The following is a 24,775-nucleotide window of genomic DNA, read 5'->3' as shown; positions in this document are numbered from 1 at the left end:
TTTATTTAATTTTCATTCTGCTGCTCTGTTTCCATCCATGCTTGGTCTTGTACACTTGGTACCGTTCACCACTCACTTCATTTGACTCCTTTATGATGACCCAAATCTTAATGATTTGACATTACAAATGGATTTATGTAGTAAAATGGAAGCTGCTGTTTAAGAGATGGAGAAAGAACAAGTTTTTATATAATTTACGCTTGAAATATCAATTTTTATTTTTTTTCCTAATTTTTTTATTGCAAAGTACATTTGCGTGTATCCTTGATAATATACTAAATGTGATGGCAATCATATAGACAACTTTCATAATTTAATGAACGAGACTGATATCCGCTCAACTTCTTTTAGGAGTTAATTTGATATATTAGTTGCCTCAAAGAAACTGTGCCACAGATCTGCCTAACTGCTGTTCTCTTAAGGAAATTCTGAACTTAATTGCAGCACCCTCACACGGTATCTCTTAAAAAGCAGTATCCCAAAAAACTACAACTTTCCAATATTTATGTAAAGAACGGTAGCTGAGCAAGTACAGTAAAATACTTAATGAAATACATGGCATCATAAATATGGAAGAACTTTTGTGAACAAATCTTTAATATACAAAGTTCTCAAGAATGGGGCCCTTCCATTTCAAATACCTGAAGGTTTCTGATGACTGTAAATAGGGGCTTATCTGTTTTGCATTTAAGTAAATATGAATAAAATACTGTATATGTGAAAGATAAAAATCAGCCTACTGATGTAAAAAGAATTTGCAAAGAATTTATTAAATTATTTGTTAAAGTGTATCATTTAAATGTAAACCTCTGAACAGTAAAGTGTACTGTATGTTTCTGTATGTATATACTGTATACTAGAAAGTAAGCACTAGTTAAGTGCCATTATTAACAGTGTTATTTTCTCACAAAATTAAACTTAATATTTGAGTTGATCTATGGCTTATAGCCCTCTTGCTGAACTGCCAATTAAGTCAAATCAATGAACTAAAAAAAACGTTGCGCTCTGCTTCTGCTTGAATTATTAACACGGCTAGCTCAAGACAGGTCCTTGTTGACTAAGCTAGTAGAGGTCCTTGTTTCAAAAGTTTCCATTTGAGAATCAAATTGAGTTGGTCTCTGAAGACCTAACTTCAGTTAATGAAAGAAAGTGATCAGCCACTAGAAAATTTCTGGTTCTGTTAAAATGAAGAGATGTAGCCTCCAATATTATGTCAAAATACTATAGAAATGGACTTTCTGCAAAGCTTCACAAAGGAACTATTGACTCATAATAATTCTTAATAAAAAGTGTTAAAGTGTATCTGGTCAGTAAGATGTGTGATTTTTTTTTGGCCTCGATAAAAACATATTCTAGACAAGGTTAAACCTGTGTTGCTTCACTGAATCAAAACAACAAATTGCATGACTTAGATGTCAAAGGAGACGTGTTATCAGATTTTCCAGGCCATCATTTTGACATCATTAAAATCTCATTATTCATCAGCATGAAGTTAGCCGAGACAAAAGCAAAAAGGCACATCCCCTCCAACTTTTTCAGCATAAAGAATCCTGCATAGAATAGAGTAACAATGCACTACAGAAATACAAGGCTGGTGATTAATGTGTACTTCGGCCATGTCCTTGTCACTTCCTCTCCTTTGTGCTGCCACAAATGAGATCTCGGAAGTCAGCTCCCTGTAGAATTTCTCTTGTTTCCCAGAAGAACATAATATAATAACCCATACCTTTGGCATCCCAAAGAAAATTTAGCCTTAAGAATATAATGTACCTCATAATACATTCACTGCTGTAACCACTGCATATAACCAAAAGATCACTCACCATGGATCAGTTAGTTTACCCCACACATATGAAAATATTTTCCTGGCTATACTTTCAAAATCATTAATTCGTTCCCTTTAAATTTTCTGTAAAAGTCTGGGAAGACAGCAAGTAAAAGCAAACTCTATATAAAATGGTTATTGGTGAATTACTTAAAGAAAAAAACTTAGTCCGAGGCACTTCTGAGCACTTCTGAGTGTTAAGTTTCAGTGAGAAATAAATGAAAATGGCAACTGTGAAAATGGAAGTTGCAATATTATATCATTTAGTCAAAGCCTAGTATCTGACAAGATGCCCTTACCTCCATACAACGGTTTAAAGAGTATTTTCTATTACTCTAATTGGAGAGCCAGCATCTCTAAACAAGAGAGTAGTGATTTTCTGATGCTTCATTCCTCCAAGCTTTAAGATATAACCATCATACATAAAAAGGCTATGTTTCTCATCTGGATTAGTAAAACCCCTTTCATACAACATAAACTTGAAGGATCTTAACGAGAACAGAGTTGGTTAATAAGCAGGAAGTTAACAAGCCTACAGGTCTGCAAAGGGTGAACTACATAAATGCAAGTAAACAAAGTTAACAGGTACAACCAAGTCAATTGGTTTACACTAGTACAAACCAGGCCAACATGGCATCAGACTCTGCCCTTTTCTGTCAATACAAAGAGATTTCACTGAAGACAACCACATTTTGGAGCAGTCGCAGAAAATACACGTTTAACTATCATTATATAATGGGAAAACAGGCCCCAAGGTTGCCAAGAAAATATGACACTGCTACCAGAAAAAACTCAAAGGGGAGTGACACCTTTTTTTTTTTTTTTTTAAACAAAGATTCAATTAAATTGTGTTTGTGCTATGGATAACTACATAGCTAGAACCTCATTTATCATTGCTCATTAAAAATGAAAGCAGTACAGTGCTCAAGCTAGAGACCTTCTCATGAGCTTTACTGCAGCAGCACAGGACTGGTGAGAGAAAACAAAAGCAGAATCTGGCCAAGTGCTGCTCTCAGTTCTGCTGTTAGCCGAGGACTTTGAGAAATACTGACTTTTGCCTAAGTTTCTGCACCTGTAAAGTGCTCAATGCACTGATGAATCTGAAACATACGCTCTAAGGTTAATTTTTCCAGTTTCTTAGTAAGTGAAACCTTGGGTATTTCTTAACTATGTCACACAATACTTTTTCCAAGTGAAAGCAATCTAAACATACAAACCAGTTATGCAGACTGCCATGGCAACAAATTTGAAGTGTGAAATGTTTCCTCTGTTGCATTTCCTTTAGCTTTCCAGTATATATCAGAACACTTTAACATATGCTGAATACATTCTTTTTCCATCAGGAGAGAAGAGGATCTATTATCTACTTTGTCATTCCACTTTCTTCCCACCAAGTCCTTTCCTTACCTTGGAAGTCCATGTGATTTCCTTATATTCCTCCCTTCTAAAGAACTGGCACTTTTAATTACATTCACAAGAATGGTCAAAATTATTCACAGTGTACAGCAGGCAGAATTCTTGTATTATTACAAATCATGACAGTAAAAGATTTTTAAAACACCAGATTCTTATAATAGTATTTATGAATTAAATATACAATTATATTTAAAAAAAATACTTCCTACCAAAAGTTCTTTAAAACAAATAATTCGTAACCAGAAAGAGAATCCATTTTATCTAGTTTAAAAGTACTTGATAATGCATTATATTAAAAAATAAATAAGCAGCAGCATAAATAGTCCCAACTCAGAGACCTGGAGAGAAGACTAATAAGAAAAGAAACAGATTTACAGTTAAAGACCTCTTGCAGGAACTGCACCTGCAAGCATACTGCCCAACAGTCGGAATAACTCTCCCATAAAAATGCAGAGAAAGTGCTCAACTCTGGATAAAGTTAACCTTCAAAAGCACAGAATTAATCTCCTAAATTAAAGTGGTTTTATCACAAATCTCACTGATATCGATAGGAAGTTCTACGCATTACTGTGGTGGGTTGACCCTGGTTAGATGCCAGGTGCCCATCAAAGTTGCTCTACCACTCCCCCTCCTCAACTGGACAGGGGAGAGAAAATATAATGAAAGGCTCATGGGTCGAGATAAGGACAGGGAGAGATCACTCACCAATTGCTGTCATGGGCAAAACAGACTCCACCTGGGGAAACTGATTTGATTGGTAATAAATTAAACGAGAGTAGGATAATGAGAAATAAATCCAAATCTTAAAAACACCTTCCCCCCAACTCCTCCCTTCTTCCCAGGCTCATCTTCACTCCGAATTTTCTCTATCTCCTCCTCCCAGCAGCACAGAGGGATGGGGAATGGGGGTTGCGGTCAGTTCATCACACGTTGTCTCTGCTGCTCCTTCCTCCTCAGAGGCAGGACTCCTCACTCTTCCCCTGCTCCACTGGGGGGTCCCTCCCATGGGAAACAGTCCTCCACAAACTTCTCCAATGTGAGTCCTTCCCACAGGCTACAGTTCTTCGCGAGCTGCTCCAGCATGGGTCCCTCCCACGGGCTGCAGTCCTTCAGGCACAGACTGCTCTAGCGTGGGTCCCTTGTGGGGTCACAAGTCCTGCCAGCAAACCTGCTCCAGCGTGGGCTCCTCTCTCTGTGGGTCCACAGGTCCTGCCAGGAGCCTGCTCCAGCGCGGGCTTCCCACGGGGTCACAGCCTCCTTCAGGCATCCTCCTGCTCCGGCGTGGGGTCCTCCACAGGCTGCAGGTGGATATCTGCTCCACCGTGGACCTCCGTGGGCTGCAGGGGGACAGCCTGCCTCACCATGGTCTTCCCCACGGGCTGCAGGGGAATCTTTGCTCCGGCACCTGGAGCACCTCGTCCCCCTCCTTCTTCACTGACCTGGGGGTCTGCAGGGCTGTTTCTCTCACATGTTCTCACTCCTCTCTTTGGCTACAGTTGTGCACGGTTTTTTTCCCCCCTTCTTAAATACGTTATCCCAGAGGCACTACCACGGGCTCAGCCTTGGCCAGCGGCGGGTGGGCTCTGTCAGACACAGGGGAAGCTTCCAGCAGCTTCTCACAGAAGCCACCCCTGTAGCCCCCCCGCTACCAAAACCTTGCTGCACAAACCCAATACAATTACCAATTACAAAATGAATTGAAAAGCCCAATTTTAGCAACAGCATTTGCAAATTTAAGCTAAAATTTATCTTGAAGCTGGTAGAATTTCCACAACTGTTTCTTAACTCATCTCCAAAACCTTTAAAAGATCATTTTGGAATTAATTCTGGTATCAGGCTATCAAAGCTGTTTTAGAAACTCCATCTGGTGGTCACTAGCAGAATACTCTTGCAGTTCCCAAAAGCAACAAGATCAGTAAAACTAATTAAACGATTTAAGTTAATCATTAGGGAAAAAAAAAAAAAAATCAGTCCAAGTTTCTGGTTAAACACAGATTTGTACTAGCTGGTCCTGTCTGCAGGCAGTAAGGGTATTGCTGCAAGTATTTGTAGGAAGAAACAAAATAAACCATAACTTCTACAACAAACTGCTGCTGTGAGGATGAGGCAGGTAAGAGAAAATTTTGTTGCAAGAAACAAACCTCAACAATGGTTAATTTTGGTTTTGAACCTCACAATCATATTTAACCACGCTATTAGGTCTGATTATTCACAAGAAAGAAATACTTATAAAAAAAGCATATGTTTCTTGTATTGTTTTATGAAACATCTGGTACTAGTCATTGTGGTTGACAAGATGCTCAAAGATCAAAGGAAGTGCCATTCCTGTTCAGCTCCAGAACATTGTAATTCTTTCTAATTAAGTTATGGTTTCACTAGTTCACAATGAAATAGATTTCATACTTAATTAATACAGCAGTTTCTGAAATTTTTCAGGTCAACCTATGTGCAATTAAATAATCATTCCAGCACCTGCACTGCTATGCAGAGACCAGGTCTCTTATAAAACTTGCCATTAGAAAAAGCTTTTTTCCACCCTTTAATAGAAGTAGAGTATTATTTGGAAATACAGGCAATTTTTGAGCTCTCATAGCTGAGTTACGTAGATGATCTACCCATACCGAGGAATTTATTTTGTGATTGATAGAAATATTAGTGTATGGTAATAATAATAAAATACTGGTTTTTATAAAACAACTTACATTACAAACAGTGCCCCAATAAGCCAGTATAAAATCACTAACAGCGAATCATGGGCAAGCAACCCTGAGATGTGAAGGCAGCAATCACACAGCACAGAGCATGGCTGTTCTAGAATAAAAGGAAGAAATGTTGATTTACGACCAGCCTCTGAGGCATAGGTAATTATTAATACCAGTGCTTATATATACACACATCTCCAACCTGTGCTTTTTTAACCCTGTCCAAGCAGAGAGTTCCAAGCAGAGGCAGTAAGACTATCCAATTTTACAAATTCACATAGCTCCATGTACCTTACAAATCAGCATAAGCATCTGAATTCCATTTAAAAAAAAAAAAAACCACTCGAAAACCCCTCCCAAAACCAAACATACAGGGAATATAATACATGCAAGGTTTTTTATTCTAAAATTCATCCATAAACAAAATTCCTTTAACTTTCTTCAAGCTAGCAATTCTTGGGTTTATGTACAACTTCCCTGCCCCCCCCCCTTTTTTTTATGTCAAAGGCCTAATCTTCCATGGTGGTTTAATCAAGGATGCAAATTTGCTTGCTGTCAAGCAAAAAAAGACTAAACATGTATAAAATTAAAAGCAAGACCTTTCACAAGAACAATTTTACAGAGTGACTGGCAACTATGCATCAATATAACAAAAGCCTTAGAATAGATGCTCTTCTCAAAAAAAAATTTTTTTTTTCAGGAATTTTGAGTTATTGCATTAATACAAGTAGCCTTAAGGTGCTAAAATGCCACCAAGAAAAGCTTCCAATATGTAAGCTCAGCCCTTGAATAGAGTCAAAGCAATCTTTGACTAACTCTGTAGCTAATATCCCACACTCAAGTTGGGGGGTTTTTTTGTTGCATAACAACACTAGAGGAAGAATTAAGATGGAAATACACAGTAGTTTATGGGAAAGATCTTTGAAAAAAATTGTAGATTATTTCACAATTCAAAATTCCAGTAACACAGCAGTTGCTTTTCATCATAATACACCGGGGAATGGGCAATAACAGCCATTTAATATTCCAAAACAATCCTATCATACTACACAGGGACAGTTTTCTTAATAGCATTACATAAAAAGGGCAAGAAAAGATATCCTAATTGAGAGCAGAAGACAACAGCATAGTCTAAAAAACAGACTTCAGGCTTCTCATGCAGTATTAGCTCCCTAACAATAATAATTACCCTAGAGCAATCCAGTCCAACCCTTAGACTAACTGCAAGCTTACTGCAGCCTTTGGTTTCTGTCCTTGATGACTGTGGCTATTTGATGCTGCACCCAAGCAAACAAGAGTTTTTCCGCTCAACTGAATGTTGTGACTCTCTGCTGAACAACTGACCACAATAATTCAGAAGGAAGGTGAGCAAGACAGAATCACCATCTCCATAATACTTCACTGGATGGATCTGCTTTAAGGCAGAGAATAAAAAGACTGAAATCTCCATGGTTTCAGCATCTCACAAGCCAGAAGTATTGAAAGATGTTTGTTACGGAAGACGGAGAAGTTTCTCTCATCTGGCATACCTGTATATGAGAGAAAGAGACTTCCCTTCAAATGAAACCTACTGTCAGGATCTGTACTCTGCTAAACACATCAGTAATATTGGTCAATTAAGAGAAATTATTGGGTTTGGTCAGAAGAAAAGTGGCTCACATCTGCTTTCTTTATAATAACATCTGTCACTCTACTAGAAATATTTATTTTGCCATAGGAACAATAAGATGTGTTAAAAAATAAACAAGAGTTTTGCCCACCACAGCATACTGTAGGTGGCTAGTGGAATTGTATGTGTTATCAGCCAATCCTTAAATACTGTCACAGCATCTCACAATTATTTAAATTCTGCAACTTCTACCTTTCCTGCCTCTGCCCTATCCAGAACATCATTATCATACATCAGCCTTTTCCACTGAGAGCATGTATACTAATACATACTAATCACCATGAAATAAATCCATAAATCACTAATAAACATAATAGTAAAATTATGCATCATCCCAAACACAGTCCCTTAAACACCATTTTTTGCAGTTTTATGAAACGTTTCTACAACGAAACAGTAGTCTGTTTGCCACTGTTCTCACATGACTTGCACCCTGTGATCGTTTAAGTAAATTAACTAAACTGTTTTATTGTTTAAGGAAAGACACAGCTGGTCACACAACAGCAATATCTTGCTTTGCTTTTAGTAACGCATTAACTGTGACAATAACAGCACAGTGAGCTGCTGCCAAAACCACACCATATAGCTGTTAAGATACCTCAGACTAAGTTTTGTCTGTTTCCACAGAGGAGGCAGAATTGCAGCTATTAAGATGGGAATCAGCATGGTCTAAACAGAGTAAAGAATACAGAGTTGGGAAACCTTGATTTTCTAACCTCTATTTCTCCTCTGGCTTCCAATTTATTTCATCCACTTTGAAAAATACATTTCTCAGTAACCAAGTTTCTCTACCTGTAAAATGGGGGTACTTTCTGATACGATTCTCTGAACACATTCTGGAATTGTAACGTACTACTTGCTCCTGATTCTAAGTATGATAAATGTTCTCGCCCTCTAAATACCACTGAATAATGAGGCTTAATACAGATTTCAGTCAAAGTATGATACAATGTTTGTAAATGTGAACATAATCTTGAAGATGGGAGCTTTCTCTAAGCTTATTTTTTCTTTTTGAAGATGGGAGGCATAAGAAATAGCTTTCCTCTTTTTGCTTTTCTGGTTCTATTTATATAATTTTTCTCATTACAGGATAATTTCCCTTGGAGCTCTCTGCTTTACTACACCTTGCACTGTCAGAAAGGAAGTTACTGAATAACAGGAAGTGGAGTCTTAACACTGCTGTGTTAAGAGTTTATCTTCACTCGAGTTACTCCTTGCTCACTGATTGCTAATTAACTCAGAAAAATTTAAACCTTTGTAAAGAGTGGTTTGAATATTCCTTAAACTTTTGGTGCAGCCATTGATTTGCTTTTATTTTACTAATAATCACAAAGGGCACAGCCAGATAACCTTGTGTACATCCACCCAATGCAACTTCAAAAAAAGTATAAAACCCAGCTGTTTTCTGGTGGCCCTCAGCCAAGAAATAATTTTACTCCCTCCCTGCCCCCCAGCACAGCCATGGTTATCAATCACGTGTCTATTCGGACCATTTCAGTGGAAAGTACAGCAACAAACCGATGCCATAACTGTTTAGCATTGCCTCATGTGCACACTTCATCCATTCTGGAAGCTAAAAAGTCAAGTTAGTATCTACTAGTTAATGACCAAATACTTTCTGAAATTTTACTGCAATTTCAAAAACAATCGTTTGACTATGCTTACGTAGTTTAGTGTGCTCTCTGCACAGCCCTAAGTCCTAGAAAGAATAAGGTGACACTTCGAATTTGCGTCTTTCATGAAAAATCAACAGAAAAAAAAAGTATCACCTGACTTGCATATGATTACAATGTGTATTTTTTCTTCACCATTCTTAACTATGAGAAATTAATACCAACACAATAAACCTGGATTTGGGTACACCTCAAAAGTGAATGCTATATACAAAACACATACACTACACTGCCAGCTTTATCCAAGTTTTTCAGTAACAGTTTGGAGGAATTACTGTAAATAAAAGGAAAACAATCTACGGACTCCAACAAACTACTATGCTAGGAGGATCAAAACCAAAGTTAGTATGGGAATTACAGTATTCTGAATAACGTGTAAGCTCATTGGAAACCACATTTCACAGAGCCACTGAGCTACAGCAGAGCTGTTTTGGAGCCCAGCTACTTCACAAAGAACATGCACCTTCAGCCTGAAAGCTGAAATGTCTCTGGGCCACTGCTGCAACCCAAGATCCTCCACATGCATCTCTTGTTTCAAAAAAAGTATTTGGAGCAGTGGTGCTAAGCTTCAGGTGGAAATGTAGACCTAATGCTGAAATATTTTCTCCAGGTAACCCACAACTCCAATTTTGAAATCTGGACTCATACACATTTGTCTCATTTCATTTCTTTGAAGCATTTCAGCTCTTTCCACATGTTTTTCAGTGAAGCTTGTTAAAGTGCAACAAGCAAGTTGCCGCGAAAACAGAGCACTGATCAAACACTGCTCACAAGTTACCTTCTCAACCTATAAAAGCCACTGCAGATTATTAAAAGATTACAATAAAAATTGTTCTTCCCCATGTGCTGGTAAGAGAAAACATGATGCTACCAATGCATTCCAGACAGCAAGGCTGCATGCACTAAAAAACCAAAAACAAACAACCCCCCCCCCCCATGAGCGAACCCTTTCTTGCTCATTTATATCTGAGGTTTTAAGAACACTATTCAACATAGCCACTGAGAAAACTGATGCTGAGCCAGACCCAAAACATACTACTGACTCAAAATCCTGTCTTTTAACACCTCATGGTCATTGCAGAGCATCTGGAAAAATAATTTATTGCATATGTACAATACTGGGAGTGTTCTAAGAGCCAAGACCCATGGAAAAATAGAAATATACCCTATTTTTAAGAAGGGATCTTAATATTTTTGACATGCACTACTTTTGTGTCGAGTTTTTGTCTTATTAAACAAGGGGCCTTGCTTGGTATTTATTCAACAGGCTGTTCCTTTCCTAGACCTCTAGCAGTTAAAACAGCACACTAGAAAAAAATGTAATTGCAAAGGCTGGCCAATACGCGTAGGATTACTTCATGAACAGGAAAAAAAAATCCACTGGATGGCCTCACATACTTAGAAATGGCAGGGATAAACACTACTTTTCTGTTCTAAAATATCTCACTGCAGAGGATAATTTGAACTTTAAAGTCACATGATGAAACCATAGGTTTGCTAAACATGCAACGTGTATGGTTTGAATGACTTAAACCAAGTTCCTGTTTCCTTTACAGAACTGTATGTTTTTGTAGTCAGCGAGCGTCTGGATTTTTCATCTTGATGTACAGCAGCTAAAGAAGTTATTGTAATATATACACCCAGCTTTCTACATAAATAAAAAGGGCTATATGCTCCAAACAATAATTGTATTTCATCTGACTATTCACGGTGAAGTCTCAGCCCATTGTATCTGTGGAGCATTTTCTTGAAAAGGTAAGTGCTTTATATTACTTTGAAAATGCAATGTTTTATTCATCACAAGAGGCTCAAATTGTGAAGCTAAGGCTATAATTTAAAGATTTTAGTTATCCGTTCTTTAACAACATTTGAACTACACAAAGTAAAATACTGTATCTGGGAAACATGCTCAGAAAGTTGAAATTTATAAAAAAAGCTGAAATTTATAATAAAGGTGAGCATTAAACAGAGTAAATGTGAAGACTGTTTTCCGGTAAGTACTTAACTCCCATTGAACTGACGATAGCTAGATGATGAAATACTGTTCAGTGGTCTGGACAAAAGACTCCAACGATTGCCTAAGAGCAGTCTTTTAAAGGATGGACATTGTTGGATAATCCTAACCACACTGCAGGAATTGTATAGGACAGGAAACACGTCAGCTATGCTGCTTGGAGATTATGTTCAGTTACTGCTGATTCATTTATATTCTGGAAAAGTAAAAATAAAAGCTTTCGGTTTCTCAGAAACTGATAGTTTTTCAGAAGTTAAGGGTAGGATTTCTTAAATCTTTACAACCGCAAATACTTGCTCACGTGTAGGAATTTTGACATGACAAGAAAGATGAATATAGTATTTTACATTTCAGTCTTTCATATACTGCAAGCTGCCCCCATCTTTTAACTTGGCAGACATACTACGAACAGAAAGGTCAGTTTCACCCCCCAAATTATATGCAGTGTTTTCATGGGTCGATGCAGGACACGTCCACCAAGAGCGGAGTTTCACAAGCAATATTATGCGTATTGCTTTATGACTGGATGAAAGAATATTTTCCTTCTAAAGGCTGCTGACAGAATGCAGAAAGACTGCCCTGCCAAACCTTTTATAGAGGAAGAGTTCTGGCTGCCAGGGAGAAACTCCCCATTTTAGGAGCTCTTCTTTCTAGACTTGAAATAAACAAAAGTTTCATTGAAACCAAGCTCTCCATTTGCAAGAGGTAACCATCAAAGTGGGGATGGGGGACCAAAAGCAAGGAAATCTTAGAGACTAGGTGCTCTCAGTACTGAAAGTAGTCTTTTCACAACTTGCTGTTTTTAAACTGCCTGCTGAACACTATGCTCATTTGCTCAGCTCCATCTGTTGGAAGTGAAGGATAATGTTATCTGCTGTGCTTCAGAAAGTAAAAATGAAATGTATTTGCTTCAGCTGCTGACACAAAAGGCAGAGTAGATGATAGTGGGGAAACAGGGCCAGAAAGAGGAAAAAAAAAAAACCAAACAAGAAGAAAGTGGGGCCACATGAAGTTAAGGATTCACGTGTGAATGATGGTCAATTAAAACAAAGTAAGGAGGAGCAAAGGTAAAAAAAAGGGACAAAATATTGGAACATGACAATACAGAAAAAGATAATGCAAGTAGCATATTGCAAATTTCCCTCATTAATTAATCTTAGGAGAAACAGGAATAGGCCTGGCTTCTGCCATAGCTTCAATACATGTGAGCTTTGGCATGCTATATATTACTCTCAGTTACCGGTGAGTAAATAGAAATAACAAAGTCAGTTTACGTCATAGTATGTTGTGAGAAAAAAAAAATTAATTCAGGTCTCGAGGTATTTGCACTCTAAGCTGACAGATTCCACTAAAAGAGTAAAGGACTCAAGCCCCCCCCCCAAGCACAGCATAAACATTACATGCAGTTTGAAATAAAATTTATGTCCCTGCAGTAAATCCAAGAACCAGCAAGAACTGAGGGAATACCAGATTTTCTCACAGCAGAGGAAAATGACATAATAAATTCCTTATTTTTTTTATGATGGAAACTCGAAGTATTTTGACAAAAAATGTGGTTGGCTGCATGGAGATTATGAAATAAAAGATGTGAGAAATAAACAACTCTCCGGTGCTCTGCTGCTCCCATGGAACATATCTTTTTATTTTAAATTAAATTAGTACTACCAAAAGTCTATAAAAATTCACAGATATGTTCATCTTACTACAGCAAAAGCTGTGAGCTCCTTCATCCCATTATTATTCTAAGCATACATTTACTTTAGTGCAAGGAATGAACGTAACACTTTGGGAATGTTTTAAAACTGTAAAGGCTTACAATTTCTAAGAGTTGCTTTACATGACAGATGAGCACCTTACAGTCATAAGACTTTCTAAAGCTATCCATTCTGATGTAAACAAATGTATAGAGAAGTTATGCCATCTGTGACTATATTCAATCAAGCAGCTGCAGAGGCTGCAAAGGAGTCAGGCTTTTCTGACTGGGTCCAATTTATAATCTCAGCTAGAAAACCCTAATGCAGCGACTTCATGAGGTGATGAGCAATACATCTTGTAAAGTGCTATATATCCTCAAGTTTCACTGAAATAGCTATGAAGAGACAAAATATTGCAAAAAAAAAAATTAGATTGTAGGATAAGGTCATAAGTCAGAAATATATATCTAGGTGGTATGACCATGTTAGAGAGAAGAATGTACATGTATTAGCTTGTACAAAGTATTAGGCTTATTTGATTGCAGCCACCTGCACACGAGCCTTTCCTACCACAATCTGAACTCAAAATTGCCATTCGCTCTCTTTCAAATACTTAGTCAGACACCAGAACCAAATAAGAAAATAGTCTGACATTATCATTGTGATTTTTTTTTTTTTTTAAAGCAGAATAAAAACTTCTAGGAATAATTTAAGGGCGGGGGGAAGGGGGGGGCAATAATGTCTACAGCACTAACTTTAATCTTATTTGCCAAACCAAAAATATTTCAGAATAAGCTACAAACTGCTAGCAGATATTTTTTCTTCTGTGATGAACACTTTATTGAATTCAAGCAAGTATTATGCTCATACTGGCTTACCGTAGCATAGCTGCAAACAGCTTGTTTTGTTAAAATTTTGTTTGTGTGGGTAACCCTAAGGTGATTTTCTGGAAGTTCCCTTTAAAACAGCACACCTAGAAATTTTTCCCTAAGTCAGAATTTTAATACTTACACTGGTTATAATTATACGCATATAGTTGCACTGTTATTTCCCCCCAAGTGAGTATGTTAATTCTAGATTGAATAGCTTTTGTTTAGTTTAAATCTCTCCCCAGATGAGGCAAGTTAAAAGACACACACTTATGTTAGAATAACAATGTCTAGGTGGAGAGCAAGAGTGGCATTAACATCGTTATTATTTAACAGTAATGTTAAATAATGGTCTGTGGTTACAAACAAGAGTTGTAACCCAACTGTAACTATTCCAGGCATTCCTTGACACCTATGACAAATGAGGCCTAAACACATCGGTAGCCTCTCCGTAATACTGTGCTGGTCCATCGTTAAAATATCACAACATGCAAACTGGCAGGTACAGGAAGAGAAACCAAGATGATGCACGCAGTTACACAGTACGTTGCAACTACTGGAAGATGCTGCATTAAGTCTAATGTTCCTTACTTTGTCTTAAATGCCCAAAGAGTAGCTAAATAAAATAAAAAATACCTTGCTATGGTTAAAGATGAACCCAGTATCAGTACCAAGGCCAGATCCTGAGCAAATTGAACCAAGTTTTGGCATCTTGTTTTTCCTGTAGTTTGATGTAAGGCCATATGATTTCCTGTGAAACCCTAAACTATGTCCTTTGTTTCCTTTGCAATTATGCTACCATAAAAGTCCAATGTTGCTAAGCTATTCTGAGATTCTCTGCAAGGACACCAAGCATGGCTAGTTGGCCCATCATGTAAAAGTTGTTGAGAAGATAATGGAGATTTTCACAATACCAGAACTAAATTCAAATGTTCAGCCCTGCAAAAGGCCTGATAGGACTAGAAGGTTACACTGGAGACTCTGGTGGAAGAGCTCAAAGTGTAAATATTTCTTAACCTCCTGAAACTACTGTGTAGGATGGTAACAACAAGCTTTCTGCAGATGCTCAAGTGGTCCCACATTCTCTTTCTCTATCCATCACAAAGTACCTATCCTTCACCAGATTAAGCTTCAAACCTCTCTTCTAATAGAAGGCCAAAATTTTACTTACAGTTTCCTTCATTCTTGAGATTTCTCCTGAGTATTTAAGAAGAGATCAATTGTAGAAGTTAGAATTTCATGGTCTTTAGATTTCCAGGAAATAAAGAGAAATCAAAGCAGCAGAAGGAAGCCAGAAGTAAGTCTGTCAAGCTCCATGGCTGCAGCTGACTGAATAGCACAGTAGATCACTTTCAGCCATAGAGACAAAGGGAAGTAGAGAGTACTTGTGCTACTTCATTAATGAGAAATTCAAATATTTTTTCCCCCCAGTGCTTCAGTATTAAGCATGGAATGTAATTTAGAAATCACACTGATCACCTTTATTTCAAGAGAGATACTTTGAAATTAAAATCTAGAAAGGGGAAATCACTAGTATGAAGAAATACAAAATGCCAACCAGTTGACTACAGTTGTGAGGTTTTGCATGTGTGGTTTGGGGTTTTTTTTGTTTTTCTTTTTAATTATTCTCACTCTTCAATGTAAGCACTTTAGTACAAACTTGAGTCCTTCTTAGTGGTTCATACTAAAAATCAGCTGAACAGAAACAAAAGCTCTACTGCAAGCATTTAAGATACATTTGCTCAATTAACAGGACAACAATATTTCCTCCCAACACCTATCATCTTTGAAAAGATTTTCACTCCACTTTTCTTAAGATTGTTCATATTTAACAATCTATTTTTAAGCTTCAAAATTATATTGACTCTTAATTTGCTTCAGAGACTTCCACCAGTTTTGCCCATCAATGCTTTCATACATGGTGTACTCCAGCTCAGAGGTTAGAACACAGCCAGAGTTTGACCAGCCAACTTTTCCCCTCCTGCAAGTGTACCTGTAGCACAAAAAATCTTGCCTGGGTGCGTCAGTCCTTCCTGTAGTGGAATCTCTCCAAAAATAACCTTTTCTAGAAAGGAAGAAACCGTGTCTTTAAAATAGGACAAAGAACAGTGCTGAATCAAAACATAACTCCACAGTTTTATAGAAATGAAATTATAATTATATAAGATTATATACACACTTAATCAAGCCACTTTGATAAGTCAACTTTTCTAATTAAAACCAGTATTAGAATTCCAATTTTGAGGAGAGATTAGAAATATCAGAAATATGAAGTAGTGTCAGAGGTAACAACCATAAATGAACTGTCAAACAGTATTAAGACACTGACTTATCTATAATGAACACTGGTTAAAAACATTAATGCATCTTTATGAACTTTTACCAATTTAAAGTTACTTTCACTTTAAGAGTTAACATCACCAGAATCCCTTTATGGAAAATGCATCATGTACAACTAAGTATATCAGTCTTGTTACTAATACGACTGTATAGAAACTTCTATAAGAACTCCACTGCTGTCTTTGCCTGATGTACTGTCTATGTACATTGCTTGTACAGACCAGCTTTGCACACAACAGAACAAAGTAAAAACACCAAACTCAAATCTAACACAAAACTTAAATCCTTGTGAATAAAGACGGATTATTTTTTTTTGCCAGAGCACAACATTCTACACTGTAAAAATGCCTATGTATTTAACTTTTTTCCAGTACTAAGGACCTTAATCAGACATTCAAAATTCATTAGGAATAGTGAGTTCATTACCTTATGTTTAAAAATATTTATCCTTTGTAACTAAAAACCAAAAATATGTTATTTTCTGCATCAATCAGTACAAGGTACACAAAATTTTCTTTTAGAAATTGAGTTAATTATGCTTTTAGGTGGTCTGTAAAATTTATATATCCATATCTATTACACTCAAGTTTTTCATGAGTACATATTATGTTCTCCTACAAAGCTTTTTGGCTTAAAAAAGGATCCTCCAAACGCTTATATGGTAGCAGAATTATTATATCAACATATCATAGCGTCATTACAGCTCACAGCCTATCCATATTACTCTTAAAATTCCCTATTTTCAGGAATTTACAACTCAGCTGTAGAAAAATGTTCCTTGCTAAAACTTTATCAATAGGCTTATAATGCACCAGTAATAATTTTCTCAAATTCGTGTATGCAGAAAAGCATTTTTTTTGCAGTTTTATGCAACAGCTACATCTAAAAATGACAGTATTATTAATGTATAAAGATGTTTTAGTATGAAAGCAGTTTGTTCATAACAGTTCTTAAACATCCACATTAATTTTATATGGGCTCCTCAGTGCAGACTGCAGTTATGAAAGGTTTTTTTTCATAACAAAAACAAAGAAAGGAATGTGACTCTTGCCTCATATTGTGATTATCTTTGCATTTTCCTCAATATGCGGTGTGAGCCCCGAGACTGTCAGCTGGGTTCAAATTATACAAAATTCCCACCCTTGCAACAGTACAGTGAAGCTATTTTGTGGCTGTAGCTGGAACCCACGCACAGGAGTTGCCCTGCATACTGCCTTATCTTTTTTTGGCAAGATGGTGAGGAAAAGCGGCTCCACCTAATCACAGAGCCAACTCCTTCCTCACCTGCCAAACAGCCAACTCTTCCATTTATTCCACAGGCGACATGAGTGCACTGAATCCTGGCTGTTGTCTACAAAGCTGAGCTGCAGTAAAGTCCTGTCTGTATCAAGTGAGGAAAAGGGGGTAGTGGTGAGAGCAGGAACCAGATAAAAAATAAAAAGGCAGATTTCTCTGGCTAAAAATATTTTGCAAGCTAGCTTAAAATTAACATATGAACATAAAATCCACCCCAAAAATTACTACATTTCTTCTGAACAAATGGTTCATACTCCTGACTGCGCATAATATTTAATGCGCAAATTAAAGACATTACAAACTGCACTTTAAAACCTGCTTCACCTTCCTTTTCCATTTCAGTTTCAAACTCCATTGAACAGGAAATAAGCACGGTGTAGAAGGAAGGATGACTTCTCACAACATGACATGGATCAGCTACCCAAGCAAGAACTTGGCTTTCATCTCCCCAGAAGAAATTGAAGGCTTCATAGCTTCTCAAAACATCATATCAAGACTTATGCACTGTTATATCGCCTTTTTTGTACCAACAGGCTTAATAGCTGGCATATGTATTTTGATTGTTTTCATAAAGAATTATTTGCAGTACAAAGTCATAGAAAATTTAGACTTACTTCTTCTACACTTCACCATCAGCAATATTATAATGATTTTTTTCTCATTTACTGTCATTACTAGACCTGACTACTTAAAAGCAACCCACTACACGTGTAACGTACTGTCATTTTTTTTCAACTTCAGTTATTTCAATTCTCAGTATGTTTTGATTTTGACGCTTCTCATACTATTACTCAAGAGATTTCCACCAAGGACTGCTCTTAGCAAAGCAACGCAAAGACCCATATTGTGTGTTGGATTTGTACTTATATATGCCTTCTGTTTGTCACTGACTGAGGCAGTACTGGTTGGCGCAGATAACTATCACTTGGAAACAGACTGCCAGTTAGATCCATTATTTGCATGGCCTGAATATGAGATCATTAAATTCACCTTTGGATTTGGAATCCCATCATTTCTTCAGATACTCTGTTTTACTGTTCTCTTCGCTAAAAAAGCGCCTGCTGAAGCTCCAGCCTTACAACAGCACATTCGTACTTACCCTGCTGCGTACATTATAAGCATAACAATATTTATATGCCACCTATTTTATAACATCATGATTCTCTTCAGGACAACACTCAAATTACAGAAGAGCATTGGAACTCCAAAGAATGAGCTTGTGATGAATATTGCAGAAATAGTGTTGTTCTGTGACAGCTGTGTTAGTTTGGTATTTATACTTTGTTTTCATAAACCATGCAAGGATGAAATACTTAAAGTCATACAGAACTGCCGAAGGGAAAACACTGCCAACAATCACCTTGAAATACCAGTAACAACTATGACCCATGAAAGTGGGTCTCAGTAATACTTCCTGTTCTGAAGAACTGTCAATCCACTTTACTTTTGGTTTTGGTTTGGTTTTTTACTTTTTCAAAAAAGGATAATTGTTCCTTCTTTAGAACCCAAACTTGGACTATCTTACAGATAGCAGTGCTGGAAGAAAAAAAAAAAAAGACATTTAGTTCTAGTATTTGCAGTGATCTATAAGAATACATGCAGGGTCTGGGGTTGTTTGGTTTGGGTTTTTTTTTTTTCCATATATATATTTAAATCACCTATTTTCTGCAAGTGTTACTTCAAAGCCAAGTAGAAAGAAAAGTACTGTTGCCATAGAGGTGTGCTTTTGTAATAATAACAATTCCCCAGCAAAGATGCAAACAAAAACAGCAGAAAGCAACTTTGAACAAAGGTAAAAATCTGCAGCCAAAGCATTTTCCCAGGTGTGCTTCCTCTTTTGACTTCTTACTTTACAAACTACTTATTTTTATAACATTGGTAAATTCCAGTAGCAGCAGCAGTGAAGTATGGCTTAAGACCCATTAGGATTCTGAAATAGTATGTGATACTGTAAGTCTGCTCTTACATTTTTTTATATTACATATATATACATGCACACAGACTAAGCTTTTTTGCCTTTTTCCATTTTCCTCTTCTACTTTTGTTTGAACCCTTAAGGTTTTTGTCTCAACTCTTGTGCCAAAAAAAAGGAAGATTCAAATTAATGGAAACACTGGTCCATAAAGGAAAGCTTCGGGTCCTTTGTGAGGCACTGAACTGGAACAATCAACAGGATGGCTAATTAAAATTTTGTGCAAGAATGAAAGCTTTTTGTTAATGTACTCTCAGCTTCAACTTTGCATTAAGACTTACAGCAATTATTGATTTAAGCCATTCTTGATGAGTTCATTCAGAAGTATGAAGTTGCATGCCTTGGAAGAGTCACATTCAATAACATACTAAAAAAAAACAGAAAACAAAACAAAACAAAAAAAACCCACCAGAAAAGCCAGCACAGAACAGTATAACTAAGGCATGTTTTTAAGAAGGCAACAAAAGCCGAGCCCCAGTTCCAAACTGAAATCAGGGCTCTGCTGGAGACAAGATAGGAGCATCATACAGTTAGATGAGAATTCATAAATGGTGCAAAATGGGGAAAAAAATCTGAATCAGAGAATAAAACAGCTGTGATAGAAGTTCAGATGTAACCCTGCAGAATCAGTAGCCAATGCAGGCTGAGATGTAGGTGCAGAGTTTTAAATGCTTGCTTTGAGCACATTGTTACTGTAACCGAATTTGGCCAGGAGCCATCTTACATATTTGGCTCCAGTTTCAGCTCTTCCTCTCATAGAGGTGGAGAGAACGGAAACAACAGGGAAGGCACAAAATCGTACTAGATCTTGGATAAATACATAGACTTAGATTGCAAAGTTATAAAAACACAGTGATGTGACAAGGAAGGCTTCTGAGAAAAGCCACTTTAATGCTTAAATATGTGCCTTTGCATGACACCTGGATGCTAATGGAACTGCTAGATTTTTTTTGCAGTTCTATGCTTCGGAAGGTCTTCCTGACGGGGTCCAGATTTGCGTGGATGGCTGGTGCAAATCAGCATGGACTGCCTAAGACAGAGAAAAGTGAGCACTGATTGATCAAGAGGAACACCTTCCGCAAAACAACAGCCAAGTGCATAAATGGAAGAATAAAAGACATTTGTTCAATAATAATACAGTATGTAGATCTAGTATCTAGATATATGGATCTAGTCTTACACATCCAAGTCCTGAAGTTTATGGACCATGACTGTATCACATGCAAATAAAGGGCAATATGTAGACTATGACCATAAGGATCAACATTTCTGCAAGATGTAAAAGTCAACTGGTAGGATGTCTGCATTGTATAATGTCAGCCTGTTTTCCAGTTCAATTTTGTTCTGCTGCCAGCATGAACAGATGGATAATTAAAGAACACTACATATAAACAGATTATAGAACCTGGTCAAAAAAGAAGTACATAGATAAGAATGATCTCTTTGAATACAAGAGCCAATTTCAAACTTGTGAAAGGATTTCTCAGCTGGCATCAGAGGTTTTGTTTTGTACCTGAGACGAGGGAGATTCAACAACATGGACCAAAGATCAGCCCTGCAGAAAGAAGTTTGAAGAGAAGAGTTGCAAGAGCTGTACGTCGGTGAAAAAGCTGACAGACTGAGTGAAAGAGTATGTCAGAAGATGCAAGCTGTTTATCCCAATTCAGACAGAGTATCATAGCTTCAGCTGCGCCATGGATAAGTAGGTTATCTTCTAGTATGGGAATTATGCACAAAGGATTCTACTTTATTCACTGCTTCCATATATTTTATATTTGAGGATGAAAGAATAAATATTGTGCTGTTTGAGTCCTGAGTTACTGTTAAAGGTGCCTAAAAGAAAACCTAGTCAGTAAATGTTGGCTCTAGTTAATGTTGGCTGGGACTTGGAAACTGGTCTAATGGTGAGTGAATCACAATAATGCACCTTGTAAGGAGCCTGAAGGTTCAACATGGGTGGAAGGATGCTTCATGATACTCTCAGCAAGGTACACAGCTAAAGCAGAACCATAACCAAATGTCTCAGAGAAATAAAACCTGCAGGGGCCTACTGTCAGGTCTAGGATTTGGGAACGAGTACGTCTTGTCAAGAATGAACTGCTATGTATAAGTCTGAGTACTTCTGGGTATAGCTTCTGGCTGCCATCTGTGAGATCCGAGCGAATGTACTCTGGTCTATTCCCTGTCCACGGCTACTGTCGTGGGAAAAAACAGAGTATTTTCTGGATGGCTGGTAATATAGTCATAAAGGAATCTCAATGTACAATGAAAAGACTTTGTAACTGAATAGGAGAAAACAAAGGTAAACGGGAGAGAAGAGGTTGAAAAATGCAGAACAGTAATTCAGATAGTTATTAATATAACTTACAGTAATACAGAAATGTTTTGTTAAATCATTCTTGATAAAGTTATTCAGAGCTTACATTAAAATTCAGGACAAGGAATGTGCAGTTCTAGAGAAAATCTACTTGCATCCACCTAGATGGAATATGGTCGCAAACACCCCTATGTGCAGTAGGGGAAGGAACAGAAACAGTCCCCAAAAGGCATTCTAAATAGTCTGATACGAGGAAGAAAAGAACAGCTTTGGCTAAGATTAAAAGTAATAATTTTTAAATTATTAATAATTTGAAGTGTATTTTCAAGAACCAAATAAAATCTCCCTGCTCAGAGAGATTTTTTTTTTCCCCTATACCAGCAACAGCTTTGTTGAACACTTACTTCTTCCAGGCTTCACCTAGTTTTGAACAGTATGTTCCAGCAGAAATAGAGCATATATTTTTATAGGCATGCTGTCAAAATTAACTAAAGGAATATACTGGAAAATTCAAAGAAGAATATTTTACTTCTGTACTGGTAATATTTGTATCTTTCTAAGACTTTGGCCTGCTTTTGAAAAAACCCTTCCATTCAGTAGAAGAAGAGAAATCAGCAGGCTGCCTAAGTTTAAGCATGAATTTGAGTTGGTAATGTGTTTTGGAAAAGAACATGTAGAGAGTAAGGACTCATCTTTGCTGAACCAGCTGGCTCAAATTTTATCTGATCCCATTGCAAAACAACATCTGAGCTAAAGAGAGACTGGATTTGCACACTTGAATCATAACTCAAGCTGCTACACCCCTATATGTATTACTAAGCCTGGCCTTAGTTACATTCTGATTTCAAACCTAAAGACCCTGAAAGGGCTACAGCATTATTTATCTCAGTTTTGAGGTAGTTGCAGAAGATCTGGGGTACGGTGAAAGCTCAAGCAGTTCAGCCAAAATAAATCCTCTATGTAATGTTTACACCATATATGTTGCATGACAAATTGATTCACTAATGGCTAGAATGAAAGAATACATTTCACTTCCATGGTGCAAGTGTCCAGCAAAGGACTGCCAGACTCAACTACTAAAGTAAAAACAAGTGATACTTTATGAATTTTATTTTTTAGTCGCGTTTGGATAGAGCCTGAAGTCCTATGATCAATCATCTTTCACTACACAACATTTTGTGGTCCAATTTTGTAAAATTTTTATATTATCCCCCAAGAGTTTTGTGATATGCACTTTAAGAAAAATTAAAAGTTTTTACCAGAATAGTTTGAATGGATACAGGTGTTGTCCCTGCAAAAGAAAAGGCTGAACTTTTAAAAATTATTTTTAGTAAAAAAATGCATTCTCAGAATTATTGGCAACTGAAAAAGCCTAAACACACAAAATACAATCTATCCAAGGTTTTCTGCAGGCACAGAACACAATTAATTCCAACTGAAACTAAGTTTGATTATTTGCAAGACAGGGAAAGTTACTGAGGCTGGACAGGATAAAGTATGAGGGTGCTTTAGAACAGAGTAATGGATGCAGACAGAGGTCATTCAGTGGTTAAAAAAAGGTCAGAGTCAGCATCCATGCTAATAGAAAGTTGAGAGAGAATTTGGAGGAGGAGATGAATCTGCTTGCAAAACTTCATGAACTTCATTGCAACAGCATCTGTATTTCCTCTGGACATAATTTCAATAGAGATTCTTAAACGAATCTTATTTCTTCTGCATATGGTTATGTTACACTGTAAGCATTCCAACACAATTTTAATTTATGCTTCCTTCCCCTTCCATGCAGTACAGTACCTTACTTTCTTTCAGCTTTATACACCCTGGCCCTGATCTAATTTCTCCAGGACTCAACAGCTTCATACCCAAAGCACTTCCACACTTCTGACAGAATCCAACAGCTCTTACATCCTACAGGGCTTATCCTGCTTATCGTCCAGCTGGAGAGGCTGCCGTAGAGTGGTGGCTCAAGAGCTGTGATACACCAGACCTCTTACGTTGTTCTCTCCTATACTCACACCTCCCACTTTCTTCCTCTTCAGCTGTCACCCTTTTGCAACACAATAGCAGGCACATATGTCGAAGTCTGCTAAATTACACAGAATATCTTCTATTAGGTATATATTGACTACTACAGATTTAAAAATAAACTGCTAGGAAAACTTTAAATGCTGGATTATTGAGGTCTGACATCATATGAATGCTATCGCACCAGTTGCTTTCACACGTTCTCAGCAACAATCGAGATAAGGTATGTCAGGCTGAACTGTAATACTTAATACTCTCACAACTGTGACTAAGTATGGATCATTAAGGCACTCCCTATAAAGTCCCCATGGAATATCAGCAACTGACAGGGAAAGAAAAAGGGTACAATGTTCAGAAGCTGCTAAAATTAGTTTTAAGTATTTTGTGGAATATGGAAGTGATGAACAGTGAGATTAAGATAGATTAATCAGTAACAATAATTTGACTGCATAAACAAGAGCCTGAAGGTGTTGTCATCTGTTTTAGGAAACAGGATTCACATGATCATCTCATAATATATTTAGTGAAATACAGAACTCACTGATTACAATATAAAAATACAATATAATAATACTAGATTTGGCCTCTTATGTTTCGCAGTTCCACTAGCAGGAAAAACAGCTACTTTGTGGGTCTTTCAAAAGAGAATTTCCTAACAATTCTGGAAGCATGGCACAGTGACATATTTCTTATCATTAATTCAAACAAGAAAATTAGCACTCAGAATTATACATTTTAATAGCAAATCAGCTGATATTCACAGCTAGGAAAACAAGGACAGACAGACCAGATGATTATCAAATCCAGGCCCCCATAATTACAAACAACTAACACCCAGAAGCTAACATTACACATAAAGGAAAGTAAAAAATCCTTCTGGCCCGCACAAGATCAGTGAAAGCTCTGAAGGACAGAATTAAGTACAGCAAAACCACATGATCAACAAACAACAATAAAGACTCT

The 24,775-nt window shown here is 37.1% G+C and overlaps 2 protein-coding genes across 8 annotated transcripts in view; one reads left to right on the top strand and one right to left on the bottom strand.

The window, feature by feature from the left end:
- Positions 1–24,775, bottom strand: part of C21H7orf50 (chromosome 21 C7orf50 homolog) — a 137,778-nt gene that overhangs the window by 92,444 nt on the left and 20,559 nt on the right. The gene's annotated exons all lie outside the window — the stretch shown is intronic.
- LOC128134892 (uncharacterized) lies at positions 10,712–24,278 on the top strand. The gene is made up of 2 exons (XM_052773137.1): positions 10,712–11,040; positions 17,841–24,278. The coding sequence occupies exon 2, from the start codon at positions 17,887–17,889 to the stop codon at positions 18,904–18,906; it is 1,020 nt and encodes a 339-aa protein (XP_052629097.1). The 5' UTR covers positions 10,712–11,040; positions 17,841–17,886; the 3' UTR covers positions 18,907–24,278.

This window comes from Harpia harpyja, chromosome 21, assembly GCF_026419915.1.
Source record: "Harpia harpyja isolate bHarHar1 chromosome 21, bHarHar1 primary haplotype, whole genome shotgun sequence".
NCBI classification, from domain to species: domain Eukaryota; kingdom Metazoa; phylum Chordata; class Aves; order Accipitriformes; family Accipitridae; genus Harpia; species Harpia harpyja.
Note: the sequence above shows the minus strand (reverse complement) of the source record. Positions and strands in the feature narration are given on the sequence as shown.

Bases quoted from the DNA above. Each gene is read 5' to 3' on its own strand.
- LOC128134892 (XM_052773137.1), top strand. From the start codon at position 17,887: ATGACTTCTCACAACATGACATGGATCAGCTACCCAAGCAAGAACTTG.